General features: G+C 38.3%; 1 protein-coding gene across 1 annotated transcript; it reads left to right on the top strand.

Annotated features, from left to right (window-relative positions):
* The first annotated feature begins 6363 nt into the window (after positions 1–6363).
* Positions 6364–9571, top strand: LOC145111763 (receptor-like protein kinase HERK 1). The gene has a single exon (XM_079048012.1). The coding sequence runs from the start codon at positions 6889–6891 to the stop codon at positions 9391–9393; it is 2505 nt and encodes an 834-aa protein (XP_078904138.1). The 5' UTR covers positions 6364–6888; the 3' UTR covers positions 9394–9571.
* The last annotated feature ends 201 nt before the right edge of the window (positions 9572–9772 follow it).

Genomic DNA, 9772 nt, shown 5'->3' with positions numbered 1-9772 from the left:
AGGGGTGAGGTGATGTTTGCATTGTCATTTGATGGATAATAGCCTTGATACCTGTTGGATAATATTTTGTGTTGGAAAGAATGAAACCCTCATGTCACTAAGTCAGCTCTTTTCTTTTCTCTTTCCACCCGAAAACGTCATTAACCCACTGAAATCACATGTGATTTCGGTCCAGTACCACCGAAAACATAGGGTTTTTGGTTTCCAACCGAGAACTCTAAAAGCGAGGTCATAGAGTTTTGGTCTCAAACCGAAAACCCTAGAAGCAAGGTATAACTCAAGATTTATGTTCTAATCAGTTAACTTTAGTTGACTTGTTTGACTTTTGCTGATTTGTTGACTTTGATTGACCCAAAACTGTCAGTTGTCACAGTTTTGGGCTTGGGCCTTGGTTGTGAGTCTTGATGGGTCATGGGTAAAATGGTCATTTTACCCCAAGTTTGGATTATGGATCATAGTTTGGTTTCCAGTTTCTAATTGGATGTTATTTGGGTGTTGCTAGTTTGGGAGGTCGTCAGGTCAGCAGCTAGGGTTTTGTGCAGTGAGCTTCAGCATTCGAGGTGAGTTTCCTCCTGGATCGAATGGGTCGAAGGCACCAATGCCGGCCCATGTTTATGATGTATGTTCCGGACTAGGGTCCAATACCGGGTGGTGCCCGATGGTTATTTATATACCTTCCGGATTACTGTCCGATGTCGGGTGGGGCCCGAGGGAATAGTTGTATGCTTTATGTCTTCGTGACTCTTGCATGTGCCTGTACTTGTATGCTTCCAGACTAAGGTCCGATATCGGGCGGTGCCCGATGATTATTTGTATGATTGTATATGTGTGATTGTTGTATGTGTATATTTGATATGTATTATATCCATGCCGAGCTCAGCCCAATGTCGGGCGGGGCCCGATGTCAGACGATGTCCGATGTCGGGCGGGGACAGATGTCGGGTGGGACCCGATGTCGGATATAGTCTGATGTCGGGCGGGGCCCAATGACAGGGCGGGGCCCACTATATGTGATTATGTGTATGGTATGTGGTATTTGGGGAACTCACTAAGCTTTATGCTTACGGTTTTTGGTTTATGTTTCAGGTACTCCAGTTTTCAAATGAAGGAGCTCGGGACGATCGCAGCGCATACACCTGTGTTTTCTGCATTATGTGATCTTTGGGAATGAACTGTGATAATTGTTTTATGTGAAATTCTTTTCAATTTTGATAGAAGCTACAATTAAGTGTTTTGATTATAAATGAAAAATGAAAATTTTACCTTGGATTTTTGGGTCGTTTCATCCACCCTCTTCGCTTCTTTTGTCGTTTCTCCGCGTCGTCGTCACCGTCATGCGGCTGTTCTATTTTGCTGTTGCTCTCCGACCACTGCCTACCACCACGAGGGCGGCCGAGTTGTGTGCGTGTTTTAGTGGGTGCTCGTGTTTCATGTGATTGGAAGTGAGTTGAAGCAGGTAGAGTTCTTCATTGCTACGTTGATCACCTACACACATATCGAGGTGAGTTTCGCCTCACTGTACCTGTGGGTCGAAGGCACTAATTCTGGCCCACTAGTTTTGAATATCTATTAGTAGAGGGATGCATTAGGAACTGTATATAGTCATGTAGGATAGACTGAGGAGTCTTGATCTAGGCCCTTTTACTTGTTCCTTGTTTGGTTTTGGTTTAGAGTAGGATCACTTGTCCGGGTGTCTATCTCACCTATGATTATATACGGTCATGTGTTCCTTGGATTGTTGATATTTAGTATAATGTTATGTTGTAGTCATCTGTTAGATCTGTGTTCTGGTATCGAGTATTTTGTTATGTTGTACTGATATGATAGATCTGTATTCTGGTATCAGGTATGTTGTTATGCTGTAGTGATCTATTAGATCTTTGTTCTGGTATCGAGTATGTTGCTATGTTGTAGTGATCTGATAGATTTGTATTCTGGTATCGGGTATGTTGCTATGTTGTAGTGATCTGTTAGATCTGTATTCTAGCATCGAGCATGTTGCTTTGCTGTAATAATCTGTAGAACTATATGTTATTTGTGCTTGCTGGTTATCATCTATGGAGTGCCCTTAGGGTATGTCTGTGGTCATGTAGGATAGCCTGAGAAATATTGGTTTAGGCTCTCTTGCTTGTTCCTTGTCTGGTTGTGGCTCTAGTGTAGGATCCTCAGTTCGGGTGGCTATCTCACCTCTGGTTACTTATGGTTACACATTCTTTGGAGGTTAGCTGGTAGCAGGGTTGTATGATGTGAGAGGACCAGTAGGCGGTAGTGAGCTGTATGCAGTGACGGAGCTTGAAGTTTTCATCTAGGGGGGGGGGGCGAAAATAGAATATGTATAAAAATTAGAGAATAGGGGGGCCAAAGTCAAAATTTATAGTTTTAGGCCAAATATGTAAATTTTTTAATCGTTATGGACTAATTATAAAAAATAGGGGGGGAGCACAGCCCCTCCTGGCCCTGTATAAGATCCGTCCCTGGCTGTATGATTGATGTTTGCCTGTATTATGTGCGTACTTGATCCTGAGTGTTTATATGTCGACATGTTGTGTTTGGTTTGGGTTGAGGCGGCCCTACTTTGTACTGTAGGCCAAGATACCCAGTGTGGGCTGGCTGTAAGCCGTATGCACGGAGGCTTAGGAGGAGCGGTTGGGTTGAGGTGGTAGGCCAACAAACCCTGGTATTCTGGTCCGGATAGACTGAAAGCCTGCGAGGCGGTCTAGTCAAGCCGAAGGCCCGGAGAGTGGCCGTTATGCACGCTTGTATGATTATTCGTATGGGGTATTTTGGAGGAAACTCACTAAACTTTATGTTTACTCAGTTGTTTATTATTTCAGGTATCATCGGTGGCCATGGGAAGGCGAATGCAGGACTCTACACACTCATCAACAACATTGAGGATTTAGCATTTTCTATGATACTCTGGTTTTTAATAAATATAATTTGGAATAAATGGTTTTCTTAATAATGGATTTATAAATTGGAAAGTTTTACCTTAATAAAAATGAAAATTTTGGTTGTGAAAATGGGACGTTATACAATTCAAGTTTGTTTCACATTTCGACACACAAACTAACATCGACCTCAACGCCGACACTGATGAGATCTCAGACGGCATCGAAGAGATCTCCCCCACGACGACCGATCAGACGCGATAAAGCGAAGCACGCTCAACGACATGTGCATGAAGCTGAAAGAATTGCACAAGAGTTGGCGGAAATGAAAGAGAATTTCGACGCACACAATTTAATAGCAAAAGAAGGAGTCGAAGTACAACGCCAACACTTGAAATTCCTTCGTCGTCAAGCATAGGAAGATCAAATGATGAATGACTTGACAGTTCTTCGGATCAACGAGGAAGATTTGTCGTCACGAGACTTGGGAGTGCTTCATGCGATGAAGGAGAAGATCCACATGAGATATTTGGACTATGACTATCGTTTTATGTTTTTAAATTAGGACCATCGTATTTTTTATGTTCAATGTTATTTTTTGTGTTATGTTATTTTTTGTTTTTAAATGTTATGTTTAATTTAGGATTTAATTAAATAACATGCTTTATTTATTTATATTTGTTTTTATAAATATTATAACATAAAAAAAGAAATCGAAAAAAAATAATGACATAGAAATTAATGGATGTTATAACGTGTTGCCCATTTTCTTAATTCGTGTTATAACATCATGACTAACATGACATGAGAGGTGACAACGTTTTAGTGTGATAGCATGAATTAACATTTTGTCCACACATTGTAGTCTTAACAATGAGTAATGAGATAAATAGAATAGGGTTTATCAACTACTTTTTACTAACCTTCAATTTTATCAGTTACTTTATTAACTAACACCTAGATTTTCTGTCATGGGATAGTTTTCAGCTGGTAATCAACTTAGTTACTTTATTAACCAACACCTAGATTTTCTGTCATGGGATAGTTTTCAGCTGGTAATCAACTTTACAATCAACTGCTAACTTTTTTCAACTAATGTCTCAAATAGAGACTAAAATCAGTGGGGTGGCTTACGTGTTGCACCATATTTATTAATCTTAAATTTCCATACAAAAATTCCTAATTGTTCTCTTAGATAAGGAATATTTCTGCAATTTTGTTAATATTTAGTGACCATTTCTCTAGTTTTGTGATACATATGGTTAATTTATGTTATTTTACTTTTTAAAAAGGATTATTTTTATAATTTTGTGAAAAGTAGGAAACATTTCTATAGTTTTGTGATATATGGTGACCATACAGGGATGCTATTTAAATTTTATGAAAAATAGGAACCCGATTTAAAATTCGTTATTAAGAAGGGACCATTTATGTAGTTTTTCTGAAACATAGAGATCATTCATGTAGAAAGAATTCAACATATGGACCTATTTTATAAATTAAAAGTGTAATTTGTTTTCAGGATCATTTATGCAACTTTCTTTTGAATTTTTTTTTTCAATCTTTACAAACTTGTGAAATATATATATTGAATTCGATTAAAATAGTTCAATACATATCGATTGAAGGCAAATGGGCAACAAGCTGCGCCGTTAGCCCTTTTTGGATGCCAAAACCAATTCTTTTGAAAACAACATCTGTGGATCTAGGAGATATGACATTAGAATGCATGACCCGTTGGACTCTGTTGAAGAGCTCCACCGCCTCTGGTGCGAGCAAACCAAATGTATCGAATGCAAAAGGTACAAACACATGTTGATTTTCTATACATGCATTCTCGTGCTTTACCACTTTGCACGCAACGGCTTTCAAAGCGGCATGCCCTGCTGTGAAACCCCCGTTCCTCAAACCAACGAGAGGAGAGACCCCAGTAAGATCCACGCACACATGCTTCCCTTCTATCCATCCAAAGACCAAAATGTCATCCGGTCTAAGTGTGTACCTTCCATCCTGCGGGTCCGTCAAAAAGTTTACTGACGCTTCTTTCTCAATGTAAAACAGAGACTATTTTATAAGTTCAAGGGACTATTTTTGTAGAAAATTTCTTTTGGTAGGGATTATTTGAATAAATATCTCAATGTAAAAATTTGTAGAATAAGTATTGTCAAATTATATGACAAATCATTTCTAATAAATGAATGTTTTTTTGTCACACGATATTCTTCTCTTTGATATCGCCATATGACTTTTTTTTGTTTTTTTTATTTTCCACTTGTTATTTTTTGAGGTTTTTCATTCATACATTAAATTTTCAGAATTTATGGTTATATATATGGAAAATTATCATTATGTTCATGTAAGATTATAATTTTATTAATTTGAGAATAAATTCACATAAATGTTACAAATCATCGATTTACTTTCTTTTTTCAATTACTTTATAAAATGTTAAATGTTTACATATTAATATTAAACTTTTTATTTTTAATAAACTCGTGTAGTACACGAGTTTCACACCTAGTTTTTTATAAACCACATCGACCAAAAGATAGCTAATTCATTAATATGCAACTATAGAGTAAAAAGATATATTCACATAATCTACATTTAATCGTGCATACATTAACTAAATATCTTTAAATTCAAGTAAACAAGAATCTAATATTGGTTTTGATTTGATTGAAATCTTAATATAGATATGATTTTTTTTATCTAGATTGTCCTTGCAGTTATATTTTGTACAAATATATGGATAGTTTGTATAAAAAGATAACTTTAAGGACCGACATAAAAATACTTACTATTATCTTAGAATGTATTGAATTTTTAATTTAAGTTTGTATAAAAAGATAACTTTAAGGACCGACATAAAAATACTTACTATTATCTTAGAATGTATTGAATTTTTAATTTATAAATAGATTGTCGCATTATTATTAAACTCTTTTAATTATATATTTTTCCCTCACAAGGCATGTAAAACTTATATTTCTTCAAATCATGCATCTATTAATTACTACTTTATATTAAAAAAAAATTATCTACCGAACAATTTGAACTTCATATACATTAAGCATGTTGATGTAATACATTATTACGAATGAATTTAATATATTGAATGTCAACCCGTATTATATTTTTTTTTATTTCTACAAATTTTATACTGTATATGTGTTTTTTCTAACGATAAAACTTAACAACTCTTTTAATCGATCTATATTTCTATGTTTCATATTAATTGTTTTAAAAAAGGTGGACAACCCTAATCAATGCGGAAACAAACGACGCTAGAATAAGAATCGGGACAAAAGGCCAAACTTTATAGCGAATAACAGCTTTCGTGGACCTTATTTGAATTAAGAAAAGTGTAAGGGGCCTATATAGAGCAATTAGAAAGTTAAAGGTGACTAAGTAAAACATTTCCTTTGGTCTAATTCCGCCATTGCAGGCTTCTACCGAGGTTGTCTATTTTATCTTTTTTCTTCTCCGATTCTCTTTACACTCATCTTCATCCACTACTCATCACCAACAAGAACAATCTCCATCATCCTTTTGAAAAAAAAGGAAAAAAACAAAACTTTCTTACCATTTCCCTTTGACCCCAAATTTCATCCTATCAATACACAGCTGATTTTCCATATTATTTTATTAATCGTTTTCGTTAACCCGAACGAATCTATCAATCTGTCACCATCTGATGCTTGCCGTCCTGTTCATACCGGCCTGGCTGGCTCCTCGCTAGATTTATGCTTTGATTAATCCCAATATCTTCTCTGTTCTCCACAGCGCATCAATTAACATCTGGTTAATTCGTCAAATCTGCTGTTCTTGATCTGTCAGGTGTTTCATTTTCTTTCAATCTTATATGGGTATTGGATAGTAGATCTCATAATTGCTACTGATCTGGGTTCAAGAACCCTAGATTTCTAATTATCGAAGCAAACCCCTTTTGTTTTTATCGATTATTGTGAAAACCCCCATCTGAAATCGAATTATTATGATGGGTTTTGTGGGGTTGAAGCTACTGTTTATCGGGGTTGTGTTCTTGTTGTGTTTATCTTCTTGTTACTCTCAGTTTAATCCGGCGGATAAGTATTCGATTGATTGTGGATCTCCGAGCAACACCACCATCGGCAATCGGGTCTTTTTATCTGATAGTTTGGCTTCGAGTTTTCTTTCAACCCCACAAAATGTTTTGGTTGATACTTCTGCAAATTCAATTCCTTCATCTGAATACTCTCCGCTGTATAAAACAGCAAGAATCTTTACACAAACATCTACATACACTTTTCGAATCACTCAAAGCGGTCGTCACTGGATCCGTCTCTATTTCTTCCCATTCTCCGCCAGTAATTACAATCTAACCACCGCAGTTTTCTCCGTTTCAACTCCAGATCACTCTCTGTTGAGCGATTTCAAAGCCGAAGGTGTTCAGACCAAAGAATATTCAGTAAATGTCACCTCCGGCGACCTTGAAATCACCTTTACACCTACCGGGAGTTCATTTGCTTTCTTGAATGGTTTAGAAGTTGTTTCGGTTCCAGATCCGTTGATCCCCGATGATGCAATGTCCGTCAACCCTCCGACAAACTTCAAAGGGATGTTGAATAAGGCGCTGGAGACGCTTGCTAGGGTGAACATGGGTGGTCCGGTGGTCACATCCCGGAATGATTCATTGTGGAGGTCTTGGGTTACTGATCTGAGCTATTCAAAGAACCGGAATTTTGAATCGAATGCTTCAAATCCCACCGCTGTTAGATACCCAGCCGCCGGCGCTACTCAAGACGATGCTCCGATCAGCGTCTATGGAACCGCCGCAACGATGGCATCTGAAAGCGACCCAAAAGCCAATTTCAACGTCACCTGGGAGTTCCCGGTGGATCGTGGATTCCAGTATCTCGTCCGCCTCCATTTTTGCGATATCGTAAGTACTTCTGCCAATACACTCTACTTCAACGTCTACATCGACGACTCCAATGTTCTACCCGATTACGATCTCTCCACCAAGTTCGGCGGAAACTTAGCCATGGCGTCTTACTCCGATTTCGTAACCCAATCGCTTAACAAAAACCAAATTCGCATCAGCATCGGCCCTTCCACCATCAAAGACGTTTACCCTAACGCTATACTGAACGGCGTCGAGATTATGAAGTTGAGTAATTCCGACGGTAGTCTTTCCGGTGGAAACATCCCGTCCTCCAATTCTAGCTCTAAAAAGAACATCGGTCTGATCATCGGTGTAGTCGTCGGAGTTCTTGTAGCACTTTTAGCAGGTATCGTTTTCTTCTGTGTTTACAAAAAACGAAAACAAGAACAACTCAACCAATCAAAGATCTGGATTCCATTATCAACCAACGGGATTTCCCAAACAATGGGCAGCAAATACTCCAATGGAACAACCATTAGTGCTGGCTCAAACTTCAATTACAGGTGTCCATTCGCAGCAATTCAAGAAGCCACCAACAATTTTGACGAAAGCTGGGTGATCGGAATCGGTGGATTTGGTAAAGTCTACAAAGGTGTTTTAAGCGATGGAACAAAAGTAGCTGTGAAAAGAGGAAACCCAAAATCCCAACAAGGTTTAGCCGAATTCCAAACAGAAATCGAAATGCTTTCACAATTCAGACATCGCCATTTAGTTTCCCTAATTGGATACTGTGATGAAAAATCCGAAATGATTCTTATTTATGAATACATGGAAAACGGGACTTTAAAAAGTCATCTATACGGGTCAGGTTTTCCAAGCATGAGCTGGAAGCAACGTCTTGAAATCTGCATCGGGGCGGCCCGAGGGTTACATTATTTACATACGGGTTATTCGAAGGCAGTGATACATCGTGATGTGAAGTCAGCCAATATTTTGTTAGATGAAAATCTAATGGCGAAAGTGGCCGATTTCGGGCTCTCGAAAACGGGGCCCGAAATCGACCAGACCCATGTAAGTACTGCGGTCAAAGGTAGTTTTGGTTACCTTGACCCGGAGTACTTTAGGCGTCAACAGTTGACTGAAAAGTCAGATGTTTACTCGTTTGGAGTTGTTCTATTTGAGGTGTTGTGTGCTCGACCCGTGATTGACCCGTCTTTGCCCCGTGAGATGGTGAATTTGGCTGAATGGGCAATGAAATGGCAGAAGAAAGGGCAGCTTGAACAGATAATTGATGTGACTTTGAAAGGGAAGATTCGGGCGGATTCTTTGAGGAAATTTGGTGAAACGGCTGAGAAATGTTTGTCTGATTTTGGGGTTGATAGGCCTTCCATGGGTGATGTTTTGTGGAATCTTGAATATGTGCTTCAACTTCAAGAAGCGGTTCTTCAGAATGATCCGGATGAGAATAGTACGAATGTGATCGGAGAGTTGTCGCCGGTGATTCATGACTTTAATCGTGGCAGTGATGGTGACGGTGATGGGGCGGCTCAGTTTGAGATGTCGAGCGGGGATGATATTTCTGGGGTGTCGATGAGTAAGGTTTTCTCACAGTTGGTGAAATCGGAGGGGAGATGAAGGGTGGGGGTTACTTTACTCATCATGAGCATGAGGCTAATCGATTATTTGTTTTATTTGATATAGAGTTTGAAAAAAGGACTTGGTGTTTTATATGTAGTTACTTGGGTAATTTTGTGGTTTGTTAAATGATGTAATGAGTAACTTATTTGATTATTTGATCTGTTTTATGCCTCGATTTGTGTGTTTCAATTGGTGAAAATGTTTTGTTTTCGGTCTTTTTGGTATACAACTATGAACTAACATGACCATAAGGTTCCTATGGAGTAAGCTTTAGGCCTTATTAAATGGACATGGTTTTTTTTTTAAACGTCAAACTAACTAATCTACTCTTAAATAACCATCTATGTCTCCACCGAGACTTGAACCTCTAACCTCT

The sequence above is a fragment of the Lactuca virosa genome, chromosome 5, assembly GCF_052849685.1.
Source record: "Lactuca virosa cultivar CGN04683 chromosome 5, Lactuca_virosa_CGN04683_v6, whole genome shotgun sequence".
Classification (NCBI taxonomy): domain Eukaryota; kingdom Viridiplantae; phylum Streptophyta; class Magnoliopsida; order Asterales; family Asteraceae; genus Lactuca; species Lactuca virosa.
The sequence above is the reverse complement of the archived record's forward strand: the minus strand, read 5'-3'. Positions and strand labels throughout refer to the sequence as shown.

What these genes read in the sequence shown, in the direction of transcription:
- LOC145111763 (XM_079048012.1), top strand. Translation starts at nt 6,889, where the DNA reads ATGATGGGTTTTGTGGGGTTGAAGCTACTGTTTATCGGGGTTGTGTTC.